The 16011-nt window shown below is 37.7% G+C and overlaps 1 protein-coding gene across 2 annotated transcripts in view; it reads right to left on the bottom strand.

Moving 5' to 3' along the window:
- Positions 1-7815, bottom strand: part of rps6kal (ribosomal protein S6 kinase a, like) — a 30754-nt gene extending 22939 nt beyond the window's left edge. Inside the window, exons 1-2 of one of the 2 annotated variants that reach the window (XM_058797224.1) lie at positions 7456-7815; positions 76-132 (exon numbers count right to left, since the gene is read on the bottom strand). In XM_058797224.1, the coding sequence (XP_058653207.1) occupies positions 76-132; positions 7456-7521 (123 nt within the window). In that variant the 5' untranslated portion in view covers positions 7522-7815. The remainder of the gene's footprint in view (positions 1-75; positions 133-7455) is intronic. The other variant, XM_058797223.1, reaches the window with a different exon arrangement.
- Between the last annotated feature and the right edge of the window lie 8196 nt (positions 7816-16011).

Genomic DNA, 16011 nt, shown 5'->3' with positions numbered 1-16011 from the left:
ATAAAGCCTGATGTTGAAACCCTGATCTCCAGTCAGAGGAATCATGGAGCGATTCAGAGAGAGACAGATACTCACACAGTGTGTGTAGGACTCCTCCTCCATCGGCTCATCCATCATCTGATGCCCATTCACCTGAAAGACACACAGCACATCAGGCTTCTCACGGTACAGCGGCACCAGACGTCATTCACTCCTATTAGCAATTACTTTTTCAATGGATTTTTTTTTTCCTCGATTAGTCAATTTTTCCCAATAAATCCATCAATTTATCTTTATGATTAGCTGATTAGCTTAATTCACTGGTTAAACTACCAATAAATGATAACTGTAACTTCTGCCATTACATTATCAGATTTTTATTCAAATATTTCCCAACACACACAGTTTCATAACATCATTTATGCATTTGCAGTGTAAACATCTGAACTGTCTGTGCTACTTTTGCAGTGCATTTTAGTACCATTTAGTTTGATTGGTAACAGCCTATTATTCTAATGCATTAAATATAAAAAAAAATTAAAAAATAGTACATCTAATAATGTAATGTTAAAAAATAAAATACCAGAAATCAAGGGAGCAAATGTCATTCCTTAATGAAAAAGTTTATTTTAGTCTCTGAACTGAGCGAATGTGTGACCTGTGCTGGCAAAACAAGCTGCAATGAGCAATTATTATTATTTTTTTTTTTTTTATTTATTTATAAAAAAAATATTTTTTTTTATTATCACAATCTCCATTAGAAAAAACCTTCAATGATGTATGATTTGTTGGAATCGGACAAAAAAAAAAAAAAGGCGATATAGTCAGAAAAGTCAATTTTGAGAAAAATTGAGTTAGAGTTTTCTGAAGGTCCCAAAGCAAAGTCACATTATAGATCATTTTTAAACTTTGCTATTAAACATTAGAACAAAGATGTAAATAAACAGTAGAACGAACATAAGAAACAAACAAATTAAATAGTGCATTCCTTTTTTAATCTTACACCTAAACATAAGCATTCAAGCAAGAAAAACAAATAGGCTAATTAAATGTAAAAATCACTTTAGTGTATTCATCACAAATAAACTGATTATTAAAACTACAAAAGCAGTTCAATCAAGAGCAGCGAGCGATTCCCTCTTTTCTTTTATTGGTAGATGAACATTAATGAGACAGATGGCTTTATAATAAGATTTAGCCTACTGTAAAGCACGGATCGAATATAATGTCACACATCAGATGTTTTTCCCCAAGAGTTAACCAAACGTTCACTTTAGACATAACAGATTATGTTTGAGTGAATACTCGACCGAGACAGAATTACAGTATTTCAGAATATCTGTGTATATGGGGATTGCGCGCCGTCTGAGACGTGTCTTTGTGGACGCTTCAGATGTGTCCGTGAGTGCGATCGTTTCTTTTACATCAGCATGGGGTGAACTAGGGGTGGCCGATATAGCCTCAAAATTATATCACGATGTTTCAAGAATATTTGTGATAATGATATTTATGACGATATAGAAAAAAATATGGAACAACATTTCATTGGTGTTTGCAGCTGGCAGGCAGCAGCATTTATTAGTGCAAACACCTTTTCCAATGAGCTGCTGTCATTTGTACCTAATTCGAAGCAGCATTATAGTGCAACAGTAGTGACCAGTGTTGGACAAGTTACTTTAAAAAAATAAAAATAAAAAAAAATAAAAAGTAATTATAGTTACTTCTCACAAATAGTAACTGAGTTACATCATTATAAAAGTAACCAATTAACAGGGAAAGTAACTATCGCGTTACTTTAAAAAAAAAGAAATTCAAATGTGTCAAATATAACTTGGATGCCTCAACAGTAATATTACAATACTAACATTTATGAATGTTGATGGAGCTTTTATTTTGACGGAAACCCGCAGGAAGTCCTCAGTGATTCTTTTTGCTGACAGCAGCAGATTTATAAATTAATCTCATTACTAATTTGGGAAGATGCACGTATCACGTTGTCACATGACTTGTAAAACTTCATAAAAGTGTTACTGAGCAACTGACGAGTAACAGTTTCAGCGCAGATTTTCTTCGCGGTTTGGACTTGGAACCCCGGCGTCGCGAGCTCCTGCAGCGCTGTTTGAACACATGCAATGCGTAATTGTTTAAGGCCATTTTGTGATTTTAAGCATCATACAGTAACCTCTTCTCATCGGAGACATGAGCTGTAGTACTAAACGGTCTCTCGCTGTCGGTGCTTGTAATGATTTTTGCGTCTTTCTCGGACAGTTTTAAATGCTTCCACACTGCCTCATATGCTGCATTAGTGCACGCCTCTATTTGATCGCGTCACGTTCATTGTTCAGTACAATTTATTCGGTCGAACACATCCCTAGTACATACGTCATTGCGTCACTATATCATTGATATCGCGATGACACTTTTTTATCATCATGTAAACATGTATACCGGTGTTATCGTGGACGGTATGATATGGCACACCCCTAAGTTGAACATCACATTTAGACTCATGCCATCAAGAATGCACCATGAATATTCACAGAACTGGAATGCTGCGCTTTACAACTACACCAAACTTGAGCTGAAGTCATCAAGAACTGAGCAGGGAAGGCACACCTCTCAGAAAACATACAAATAAAGGTTTAATTACTATTTGGAGCATTGGGAACACTAGATGAGGGCTTAATGAACTAATTTTTGTAAAAAAAAACCTCTAAATACTGACATTTTTCAAAAAAATTTGCCTGTAGTCTGAATTAGACAGTGCGCAGTCACACTCATTTTGCCAGCACAGGTCACATATGAAGAATATGAACAGCTTTTAGAGTCACAAGTCCCCGACAGGCCTAAACCTCGCTCAGGTTTGATAAGCTGCTGGGCTCATGAACATCATTCAGATTGCCTGCATTCATTCAACCTCATTTGCTGAAATCAAAACATAGTTTCATGCTAACCAATGGGATTTCCATTTGTGCATTAGCTCCGGCCACTGCTGAAGAAATCAGCTCAAGCATAGCTCTCTGCAGGACAGTAACGGGAGTCACCAGCTGCATAAAAGGTTTAGACTAGTCAAAAATGTTTTTCTTTAAAACTGGTTTTTTTTATTTTAATTCAGTTACAAAAAACATAGATTAGTCTAAGTTGAATCCAAATGCTAGTTTGTCAGACTAATTCTTAACACACTGTCCTAACATAGAGGTTAAGTTTATGCTACTGGCCCCGGACCTGTGTGTGTGTGTGTCTGTGTGTGTGTGTGTGTGTGTGTGTGTGTATGTGTGTGTGTGGGTGTGTGGGTGTGTGGGTGTGTGTGTGTGGGTGTGTGGGTGTGTGGGTGTGTGGGTGTGTGGGTGTGTGGGTGTGTGTGGGTGTGGGGGCCGTTTACCTGATCTAGGAGTTCAGGAGTAAGGGTCAAGTAAAAGGCATGATTTTGTTTGAAAATGCAGAGACATTCAGAAATGGCCACGTTTGTTCTGCAGAGACTCAATCAGCTGACAGAGGCTTCTGCTTGTTTTTAAGCCTGAATAACTCTAAAAGAACTCCATTAGAAAAAAAAAAAAGTCACAATATTGCTTAGCGTAATTATCAAATTGCAAATACTGCAAAATAATTAACCCTATGCAATGCATGTTTCACAGTGAAGCGTGTCACTGTGTTCATTTACACGCGTACAGCTCAGGATAACAGTGTGTTCAGGGTCTCACAGCGACTCGGTTCTCTGCATCTGCTCTCAGTCTGAGTGGCTTCGGAGAGTAACGTGTGCCACCTTTTAACCATAGATTTGAGAAGTGTTCATAAAGGGGTCAATATCACCATAGAGCGCCTTTCAACCCTCACAATACTCAAAGAATTCAGTTTTAATTTCCCATTCGCTTTGTCATATTATAAATAGTAGACACTCAAGTACTACAGAAACATATTAGCTGAGCTCCCACACATTTTTTTTTTAGATAATTATGGGTAGGGGTGCAACGGATCAATTTCAAGCAATTTCAGACCATTCAGAATCGAATCAGGACTCGCGCAGAGAGAGAAACTGCGTTTCAGACAACGCCTCAACGGATGGATACGTACACACAAATGTGTGAAAATACCCGTTTTGGCAAGTATTCTGGTAAACACAGTAGGTTATGTCCATGTCTTAAGTTAACGTATACAGCTGACTAAGAAAAAACCGAATGCGTGTCAGTATTTAGGTCCGTGCATTTAGTCTTAAAGAGACAGCAGCCTAGAAATACCTACTTCTGTCTTGTCTGCTAATCAAACAACACCACAGCTTTAACAAAGATTAATCTGTATTTAACTTATGCAGTAAGCATTATTGTATTGTTTTACACTTAATTATTACATTTCTGCACCTGAATACTAGTGTTACGGCCTTTATAGCCTGTAGGCTGTACATCTATGCTTGGAATTTGTGCAATTGTTCTTGTATTACTGACTTCAGTAGTTAAGCTAGTAGTTTCTGCTGCAGAAGTACTTAAAGTAAGCTTTTAGTAATAAATGAAAAGCAAACTTGTTTTTTTTTTTGCTGATCAGAAAAATGGTCCGATCCGTGACTCAAAATCCGTGAGTTTTGTGATCCGTTGCACCACTAATTATGGGCCATTATTCAAAGCATAAACCATAAGATGTGTCCACCCTGTCATGGACATATATATTACTGTTAAATACGTTTTCATTGCAAAATTAGGATGTAAATGATATTTTCTGAAAGGTATGATGTCCCTTTCCTAAACAGGGTTATTTGTTTGCTTTCAAATCATAAAAACATAAAAGATTTTATGTAAACCATGTTTTTTTTTAAAGAAACTCATACAATTCACACATGTATTTTTTATTATTTGGAGAAAACTGATATTTGGATGCAGTTTTTCGTTTGCATGTTATTGCCCCCACACCTAGCTATTGAACACACTGGATTATATAGATATGATTGAATTATTTAAAATATTATTGTAAAATATCAAGATGACAGGGTGGACCAGCACATGACGGTGTGGATACATAATGCAGAACACACAAATCATGACAAAATATGAAAATTAAACATTTATTCAACTTCTAAAAAAAATATATATATAAAATTATAATGAATAATATAATTACATCCTCAATCACATTGATATACTGCCCCCTCCCCATTCATTTTCATTCAGTCCACCCTGTCATGTTAATGTCCACTCTATCGAGTCTAAACGGCCGACAGGGTGGACATTTTGAGCTTCAATTAGTGTATTAGCTTACAACAAACTGTGACTAGCTAAATATTTAGTCTGGATGTAGAATATAATTTGTTATATTTAAACTTACATATTTTGAAAATACTGTATTCTAATCACTTCTGGCATATTTTGTGCCGACAGGGTGGACATGTTAAGCTTGGGAAAAGCAAGCAAGCAAACTCAAACTAAGAAAATTTGTTAATTGAAAAGTCACCAATTTTTTCACCTCAGCGGTTGAAATTCCCGCCACTGAAGAGACAAAACATCTGTTGTCCTGATGTTACTAAAAGGAACAGCCTTTTCTTAAAGGGGCGGATCCCCAACACGACAGGGTGGACAACCATTCAAGGGACATGGGCAAACTCTTCTTGTTTTATTAAATAAAAATATTGTGTTTATTACCAAATGATCAATACACTCAAATTTAGTTTAACAAAATTTTTTTACAAAATATTAATAGAGATATTAATCATATTAATTTTATGATTTGACTGTATTCTACTCATTCAAATTTAATGAGCAGTGCATGGGACAAAGCAAAATAGCACGCATCCTCTTACACAAAACTAATAAAAACCTAGAAAATGTATCTGAAGAGCCAAGTAATGCTTTTGTTATGAACATAAAAACTTAATATAACACACTCTTTCATAGTCATTTTTATGTTAAGTTATAATGGCAAATGAGTTATGTACGTACAGGACACCAAAAGGCACCCTACAGTGCTATTGACCCAAACCTGAAGAGCTCCCCGTGTGTTCGGACAAAACAAGAACTTGATGGTTTAACATTTAAAAATGAATAAACTGAGAGAAATATCAGTATTGTCATTTTATATTGAAAAATCTGATTTTTTTTGTGTTACAATACAATAATATTGCAAGGGTAACCTTTATTATTCCGTTTAATATTTTAATAATAATAAAGAAGGCCACAATAATTATTATAAATCGCAATAATTTGAGGCCAAATTTCACATCCTTATTTTGCCTAACTTTTTCCCAATTTGTATTACTTTAATCTAAATTTTTCCCCAAATGCAGCTCTTCCACAATCTCAACAATACAGACTGACATTTTATATCATAACCATGACTATATTTTACATCCCAACCCTAAACTGTTATCGTACCATGCTGAACAGTGAATTTGAAATGCAACTGGAAAAGCACTTTAAGATATCGGCATCAGTCATTAATAACATACTGGTGGAGCAGCAGACACTGACGGATATTAACAGAACTAACACAGTAAAGCACAGTGCCACATAACTGCTATGAATAATAAAATAGAAATCGTACGTATGGATAATTCATCCTGATAGCATCCTTCAGTGAGGAGCCGCACTAAACCACGGCACAACACTGAGAGCAAACACTTACACCTCCAGCAGAGTCTACAGCGGATTAATAAAAGCAGTTCTACATTTTAACCATTCGTAAAAATAGAAACATGCACTGATCTGGGTTACAGGAACACTCATCTGCACAAAAACAACTTCTGAATTTCTATTGTAAATAAAGCCCAGCAGTTTTGTCAGGATCTTATGTCTGTTATTATTTATTTTAGAGGTGTTTAGTGGATTAATTGTGGTTTGGTTGCTGTGAGTGTTTTTTGTACTGTTTATATGTGAGCCCTTTACCTAAGACACATTTCTCTCACTGGTTGATAGATAATAAAGTTTTTTTGAATCTATGAACACAAACAGACGGATATTTAGTTAGCTGGAGGCAGAAAGCGAGATCTACAGACAGATGGACAGACGGATAACCAGCAGATCAAACTGAATCTGACATCTTTTGTCTGAAAGCGAGCACAGATTGATGTTGTCAGCTCAGTCGGCGTGTGACTAGCAGATATAAAGCAGTGAAGGAGTTATATAGCTACAGCTAGCGTTAGTTTACACTGACATTCGCGTGCGCGCGCTTTAGTCATGACTCATAAGGTGAATCCGATCAACAAGCGCAGGCTAATCATCTTCACCATCATCTTCATCTTCGTCGTGCTAGTGTTTTACACACCTCAGAAACACGGCGTCACTGACTGGAGCACCGTTTGCTTTAGTGTTGTGAAGGATTGACTAGAAGCATCATTATCAGATGCTAGCGGCTAATGCTAACGCTGTCGTCACGCGAGTCTCCACACTGCGTGCGCGCACCCGCGCCGCTCGCATCACCGAAAACACACACAAAGCCGCCGTTAACGGCACCGAGAATCCGCCGCGGCCGGTGGACGCGCTCATATGTGCGACATACCTCGCTGCTGACGCTCTGCACCTCCATTTCGCGCGAGGCCTCCTGCGCGGGGCCGAAGGACATCATGCGGTCGAACTAGACGCGTGTTCCGCGAGGCATCTCCGCGTCGTGTGTGTCCGTTAAACGCGCGTGTGATCAGCTGACGCGAGCGATAGAACGCGCGGGCCGCTGCTGCGCTCCCGATCCGCTCAAATATGGCCGTCTCTGCGCGCGCCAGCTGAAGACGCCAGCACGCACGTCACTGTGACGCAACCAGCGGAGGATTTCCCCGCCGAGGAGCGCAATCCCTTTAAACAGCATCCCAGCACCGCGCGCTCAGCTCGTGTGATTACAGCCTTAGTTCACATGCAATGGGGGGGAAATACTGTGGAATCAATGGGGACCAAAACTGTTTGGTCACCCACATTCTTCAAACTCATTGGAACTCATAAGGGTGAGCAAATGATGACATATAAAATAAATGCTATTCCACACATGACACAAAATTGTGCTTTCCCATGTAATACTCCAAATGTAGTTGCTTTTTATGTCATCTGCATTCAGGTGGCCTGAGACGATGGGATAGGCTCCAGCAGTCCTGTAACCAGAGATCAGAGGTTAATGAGAAGGATGGATGCTGTGTCCATGAACATGCAAAGTGTCAAGTGTGACCGGTCATTTAGGCCAGTTTTCTCATTTGATTGTTATTCTGGGTTCATACAGGCGGCCACCAGTTTGTGAAACACCCAGAGGTGTAAAATACTTATAAAATGCAGCTTGTATAGCAGTAAAGATTTACTGTCCTCTGAAAATAACTCAATATACAGCCATTATTGTCAAAAAAGCTGGCAACAAAAGTGAGTACACCCTACGTGATAACAGCTATACGTCGTTTAACCATGCAAAGCCACGTCCTATTCATCATGTTCATGTTTTTGTCTGCTTGACAGGACTATACACATCTTGTTTTAGAGCAGTTCAAATCTGGTGCTTTGAGTACAGTTCTCTCATACGGACCACTGGATGTTCAACATGTTCAACGAAAGAAAAACCCTTCACAGCATCCAGCCGAGAGAAGAGCACTCTCCAGGAGACAGACGCGTCTACAATCAAGAGAAGACTTCACCAGACGCTTCACCACAAGATAGATTAGACTTTACCAAAAACATCTAAAAAGCCAGAGCACTTCTGGAAAAGCATTCGTTGGACGCTGAAGTTAAGACGAACCTGCAGCAGACTGAGAGGAAGAAGAAAGTGTGGAGAAGGCTTGGAGCAGCTGATGATCAAAGCACAGCATCATCTGTGAATCACGGAGCAGTGATCATGAGCTGCATGGCTTCAGTGGCTCTGTGTTACTGCTGATGAGGAGACCGAAGCAGCGGATCAGATCTGAAGTGTGTAGAGATGTACTCTCTGCTCAGATTCAGTCAAATACAGCAGTTGATTGTGCGGCGCTTCAGAGTACAACTGAACGATGACCCAAACATACAGCAAAAGCAACCCAGGAGTTTTGAAGGTAAAAAGTGGATTATTCTGCAACGGCCTGATCTCGACCCGATCGAGCAGCATTTCACTCGCTGAAGACAAAACTAAACACAGAAAGACAACAACTGAAGTCTGCTGCAGTAAAGACCTGGCAAAGCGTCACAAAGAAGAAACCCAGTCTCTGCTGATGTCCATGAGTTCAGACTTAAGGCAGTCATCGCCTGCAAAGGACCTAACTGTATGTTTTAGAAATTACTGTGTGGTGAATTCCTCATCATTTGAATTGTGTGTGTGTGTGTGTGTGTGTGCGCGCGTTTTTGTGAAAAGTCAGGACATAGATGTGTATAATGACGAGGGTATGGCAGGTATTACAAGGTGAAGGTGGCATCTCAGGACATTGACCCATGTCCCCACTTTTCAAAACGCTTATAAATCACTCAGAATGAGGTTTTTTGGGGGAAAGTTGAAATGCACAGTCTCCTGTAAGGGGTAGGTTTAGGTGTAGGGTTGGTGTAGGACAATAGCACATACAGTAAGTACAGTATAACAACCATTACGCCTATGGAGAGTCCCCACAAGGATAGCAAACCAGACGTGTGTGTGTGTGTTTAAGCTGTTGTCTATGTCTCTAAATAGAATGTGATAAACTTTTCACTGAAAAATATATTTGGGACATTTTCTGAGATTCAATTTTTGTTTTTTTTTTGCAGTGGTGCTATTATGTTGTACACATTATGCCAGGTATATGGATCCACCAGGACACCAGAGGGGGCCAAAACACCACTGTGGAATTGTTTTTTTAGTTTATTTTAGCTTGTATACACAAACATGTTTTGCCCATTAATAATGTAGTGAAATAAAATCTGCAAATTATAGAAAGTTTAACATGGGTCTCCTGTCACTTCAAAATACAGAGCGCCTGATGTTAACAAAGCAAAGAACATGTTGGATGGAAAGAGGGACTCGTCAGGTGGCCCAGAGCGAAAATGTAAAAACATAGTGAAGGAGAGGTGAAAAGGATGAAAAATGACCTTACAAACTCTGTATTTTAATAAACAGAATATTGGTTGTGATGATTTCAGAGTACAGATAATGAGGACTGATGCTATTTTGCCCTCCCAGACATGTAGAGAATGAGGTTTATCTAGATAGTGGTGTACAGTGCTGGGAAAAAGTTGTTGCCCCTTCCTGATTTTTTTTAAATTTGCATATTTGTCACTCTTGAATAATTCAGATCATCAAACAAAATTTAATATTACACAAAGATAACCCGAGTAAATACAAAATGCAGTTTTGAACTGATGATTTCCTTTATTAAGGGAAAAAAGCTGTCCAAACCTGCCTGGCACTACATGAAAAAGTAATTGCTTTTAATAATTAATCCTCATATAATTATTTTACAGTGAAATTTTACAGTGATTTGCTGGTTGATATACATTTACAATATCGATCTCATCAGGTGTCAGACTCTTGATTTCTCAAACTAAAACTTGGAAAAACTTTTAAAGAAAACATTATATTCAGGGTTAACAAAGATTATATTGATAAATGAATGTCATTCTCCCATTATAATCAAAGCTGTCTGTATTACACAATAAATCTCTTATTTACACCATATGTTGATTAAAATGGGAGGGTTTGGTTTGATCACTCAGCAATACTTGTTTGCAGTGTGTATTATTGAGTGTTACAGCATCTACATTGTAGTCAATATCTACTGAATCCACAGCGATTCCAAACTGCTCATTTTCTGCACTCAGTTTCATGAACCATTACCCATAAAACCAGAGAATGAAACACAACACATGACAGTGTGATGCTGTGTGTCTCTGTGTCTTCAGTCTCTGTTGATTGTGTGACTGTGACGTCTCTGTAGCGGCTCCTTATTCACCATCAGCTGATCCTGAGGAAACTGGACTGACGTCTCAATACTGAGAGTCCTACAATAAAACACACAGACAGTCAGATATCACATCACATCAGCAGATCCAGCTCAGAAACATACAGTATATTCATATTACAGACAGAGATATGAATGAACAACTGATCATAGATTAATAACAGTAAATGATCAACTCTCTCTTACACACAGAGACACTGGAAGAGATGAAAATATTCATGTATTCATAGATCAGTCACATCACAGAATTAAACTCTTATTAAACACGGTTTGAAATACAAAGATTAAAGAGGAGCTGAAATATTATCTTATATTCTCCAATTACACACATATGAGGCCTGTTACTGAACTTTAAAGATTCAAGTAAAAATACACTCACAATAGAATAATGTCTCCAGTTTATAATGTGGATCATTCTTCAGATCAGAGAGTAACTTCACTCCTGAATCTCCAAGTTTATTCAGTGACAGATCCAGGTGTCTCAGGTGTGAGGGGTTTGATCTCAGAGCTGAAGCCAGAGCAGCACAACCTTCATCTGTGACGCGACACTTCATCAACCTGTAGAGAACAATAACACACTCTTCACTCTCTCAGATCAGATCAGATCAGTTTAACAGGTTAAAACAGAGACTAAATTTGATTCACAAGTCACAATTCTATACAGACTAGTGTTGTCACGGTACCAAAATTTCAGTATTCGGTACCGATACCAGTCAAAATCCACGGTTCTCGGTACCAATTTCGGTACCACATGCTAATTAAAAAAAACACACTATTTTTAATAAAGTCAAACAAAAATAAAAATGTACAAAAATCAATGCCATTCTTTATACTTTATTTAAATTGTGTTTCAAGTTTTTCCATAGTAATAAAAGTATGAAAAACAGTAAACAAGTTTCACCCAAATTTAATTTGTCTTTTAATTAATTAAATTGAAACACATTGTATTGTTTTGGTAAATAAAGGGGATTTACTATTAAAATAAAAATATGGAATAAATATTGTGACTTCTTTAAAAAATAAAAATAAAAATAAATAATTATATATATATATATATATATATATATATATATATATATATTTATATTTCTGGCACAATGTCTTTAAGATGAACTTTTATTTTGACGGGTTGCCGTGAATACCTTTACATTTGTGTGTAGCTATATGATATGACGCTGGTTTTACTCAATGAACGGTAAAATGCTCGCGAGGACTCTCAGAGCAGTTCTGGAGATGTTGTTTATGTATTTATGTCCTCATTGAGACGGCAGATGATGAATCACCGCGAGCGTCAGGTGCGCTTCAGTGTATGTAGTAAAAACGCGCTGCCTCTGCCATTCATTCACTCACACAGAGACTCGCAGAACATGCGGGATTCATATTTGAATCGATTTTGCAGCTTAATATTTACAGATACTAGTCCACGTCGCGATTTGATTTAAGTGCAATGACCTACTTTTGATTAATTCATCCAAACTTTGACCAATTCCGTGACATTCCGTGCTAAACTGTAAATTCCGTTTTTATAACTGGATTCCGAGATTCCGTCCGCGTTTTCTGCATCGCGGAAATCATAGGGCCGTACGCGTCAAGAACCGGGTTGACCGGGTACTCGGTACCACCGGTACTTAAAAAAACCTGGTACCGTTACGTTTTCACTTTTTTAGTACCGACTTGGTACCGAAGTACCGGGTCTTTTGACAACACTAATACAGACTATTAAATATTTCTCACAGGACATAAAATAATAATAGGAAATTCAAAGAGCTTTCAACACATTTGCTTAAAAAATCCCAATTTACAGTAGATCTTTAATAATAAGAGAAAAGACCCAGATAGCAAATAGTAATTGAAACGATGTTAAATCAACATCCCACTGTCAACGATAAAATCATTGAATCAACATCGAACTCTGATGTTGATTCTTCATCATGTTGCACCCTCTATTATCATTGAAACAACGTTTAAATCATACCTAGAGATCAACAGAATTTCAATGGTATTTCGATTACAATGGATATTGAAACAATGTTGAAATCCCAGCATATCAACAAAACTTCAATGGTGTTTTAGTATACCACAGGTTTAATCTGAAGGTCTGTAATTTTAATATAATATTAAAAACATTATTATTAGGCTATAATCCTGCTTTATCGACAGCCAGGATGGGCTAGCAAAATATAGAAAATAGAAACTATACCTTTAGGCTATAGCCTAGACTAGCACAAATGACACCCCACGCATTCTTTAAAAATTAAACAATCATTTTTATTGTATTATTTCTTTTTTTTTTGTCTTTTAAAGTGCTAACTCCTGCTGCGTCTGTCTGCTGCAGCCACTTCAGATGAGGCTTATTATACTAAAGACTTGCTTACTTGAAAAACGATGTGGATTAATGATCTGAAAAAAAGGACAAAAAGTAAATCACAGTGTCAGTAAACAGCAATTCAATTCAGAATCATCCACTGAAAGGTTTTTCTAAAGACTGAACAATTTTTATTCATGAATAATGGACTCCGTTCACTATATTTAAGTACAAGATACCTATATCACGTCACATCACGTAATTTTCTGTCACATGTGCTATAATGTCTGAATGGAACATATATCCATGACTGGTCGAGTGGCAGCTCCACCTGCCACGCAAAGATTTTACCCCCTCTCTCATCTTGCCATCTCATAGTTAGGTAAATCATTTTATATTTCTGGGTAGAAACGCATTTTTGTCGAGGCTGTATAAGACGGACTACATTCAAAGCACTTTTCAAAACTGCCCAATATGTTCATGGATGTATTCGAATTAAAGGGAGGCAAAGGATTAGTTTGCAGTGACATCTTTCATAAGGACAATTTATGAGGCCAAGTGACTCTAAAAAAAAAATCATGTTTATTATTTTATTAAATCAGAACTAATTGTTAACTCAACAAATTAAATATAAATAACTGGATACTTATAACTAATTAAATAGTAAATGTATTGATTAGAGTTACCATAGACAAAAGATTTTTCTGGTTGGCTAAATTGCACATTAATTTCTGCTTAAATACTGGGTGCATGGAGGAATATGCATAAATCTCACCGCAAAAACAGGCTAATAAATTAACGAGGCATTTTAATTGTTTCTAAATGAAGTATGTGGGGCTAAGGCATGAGCCGGTTGTCAGGCGCTGTATAACAGCGCTTCCCGCTCAGAAAAGGTGCAGAAGATCATCAAAAATCGTGATATCGCATAAGCACTAGTATGAAACGACTGTTATCATTTCTGAAAACAAACACAATGGAGTTACAAAACTGTATCGCACATCGCAGCCCTGCTCGAGGATTATTCATATTTTGGATTTGTAGGCTATTACGAGATGGTCTAATCGGCATTTCCAGTTAACGTTACAACTCGAGACAGTTCTGCATTGAATAAAGTAAAGGTAAACCATGTCTTTTGTGTAATTCTGGCCCGCTGCTGTGGGTAGAGCACTATGCTAGCGTTGGTTCCGCGGTGTTCTCCGGCAGTCAGAAGAAATAAGCGGTGCTGTGTTAATAGATTTCACGACACTAGCAATGGGTACAGACATGTATTTTGAGCTAGCTGTCACAAAAATAGACTGGACCAATGAGGTTTTGCTAACTTTATAACCTAAAAGAGATCAAGTACTTTTGGCAGATTTTGACACATTGGTAGGCTAAAACAAAAATCTATTTCAGTGACTACATTAACCATCATGTTAACGATCAACCTAACAGTATTTGATTTGGTACAATTCATTCATATCGAACATTAAGCAAGCTTACCTGTACGCTTGTGCCAAGGTCCAGAAATGAGCTGTGTCCGGTGCAGTACGTTGGTGTTGATCTCCCGGTCAACCAAAAATTGATGGATTTTCAATCATATTTCCCGGTCAACTATATATCGATGCATTTTCAATCATATTTCCCGGTCAACTATATATCGATGCATTTTCAATCATATTTCCCCGGTCAACTATATGCCGATGACTCTTCAACAACAGCGTCGTTTCCCGGTCAACTATAAATCAATGACTTTTCAACACATTCAGCGATCGCCCGGTAAACCAAATATCAATGCTTAATCAATCATAAAGATAACTATAGATCAATGTTGTTCCAATATTGTTGCCATCAACATTAATAACATCAGGTTTTCATCGATATGGTAATGGTGATTCAACATTTATTTTGCATTGAAATTTCAACATCAACCATAATGATGATTCAGATGGAAAAACAATGTTTATTCAATGTTGGCTTGCTGTCTGGGGATGATCTTCATGTATGTGTCTATCAGCAGATATAAGCAGTTCTTTAACCCTTTCACTGCTGAGTTTAAGATATTCTAGCACTGAGCTTATGATGAGCTGTGTTTAAGAGCTGAATGTCTCAATCTGTCTCAATCAAAAATTAATATTAATACCTAATCTTTCCTAAATCTCCATATATTATCCTGAACTTCATTCACAGATGGTTGAATAAAATGTCCACTGATGCACTAAAACACTCTTATGACTGAAATATTGATTGCTGGTTCGTAATGTAAGCGTGGGAGTGTTTCATTCCAGGATGTCATTTATTCTTGTTTTTGACTTTGTGAAGTTGTTGTCAAGGCTGATCTTTTCTTGCTTTCTTTGTGAATATTGTATATAGTATAATTGGGAGTTTTAGGGAGTGTGTGTGTGTGTGTGTGTGTGTGTGTGTGTGTGCGTTTTTGTGACAAATGAGGACATGAATTTGTATAATGACATGGGTATGACAGGTATTACAAGCAGAAGGTGATTTATGAGGACATTTCCTCGTGTCCCCATATTTCAAAAGGCTCATCGATCATACAGAGTGAGTTTTTTTGATAAAGTAAAATTGCTGAAAGTTTCCTGTAAGGGTCGGGTTAAGTGTAGGGTTAGGTGTAGGGTTGGTGTAGTGTTGGTGTAGGGTTGGTGTAGTGTTGGTGTAGTGTTGGTGTAGGGTTGGTGTAGGGTTGGTGTAGTGTTGGTGTAGGGTTGGTGTAGTGTTGGTGTAGGGTTGGTGTAGTGTTGGTGTAGGGTTGGTGTAGTGTTGGTGTAGGGTTAGGTGTAGTGTTGGTGTAGTGTTGGTGTAGGGTTAGGTGTAGGGTTGGTGTAGGGTTAGGTGTAGGGTTGGTGTAGTGTTGGTGTAGGGTTGGTGTAGTGTTGGTGTAGGGTTAGGT

Source organism: Onychostoma macrolepis, chromosome 14 (genome assembly GCF_012432095.1).
Source record: "Onychostoma macrolepis isolate SWU-2019 chromosome 14, ASM1243209v1, whole genome shotgun sequence".
Lineage (NCBI taxonomy): Eukaryota > Metazoa > Chordata > Actinopteri > Cypriniformes > Cyprinidae > Onychostoma > Onychostoma macrolepis.
Note: the sequence above shows the minus strand (reverse complement) of the source record. Positions and strands in the feature narration are given on the sequence as shown.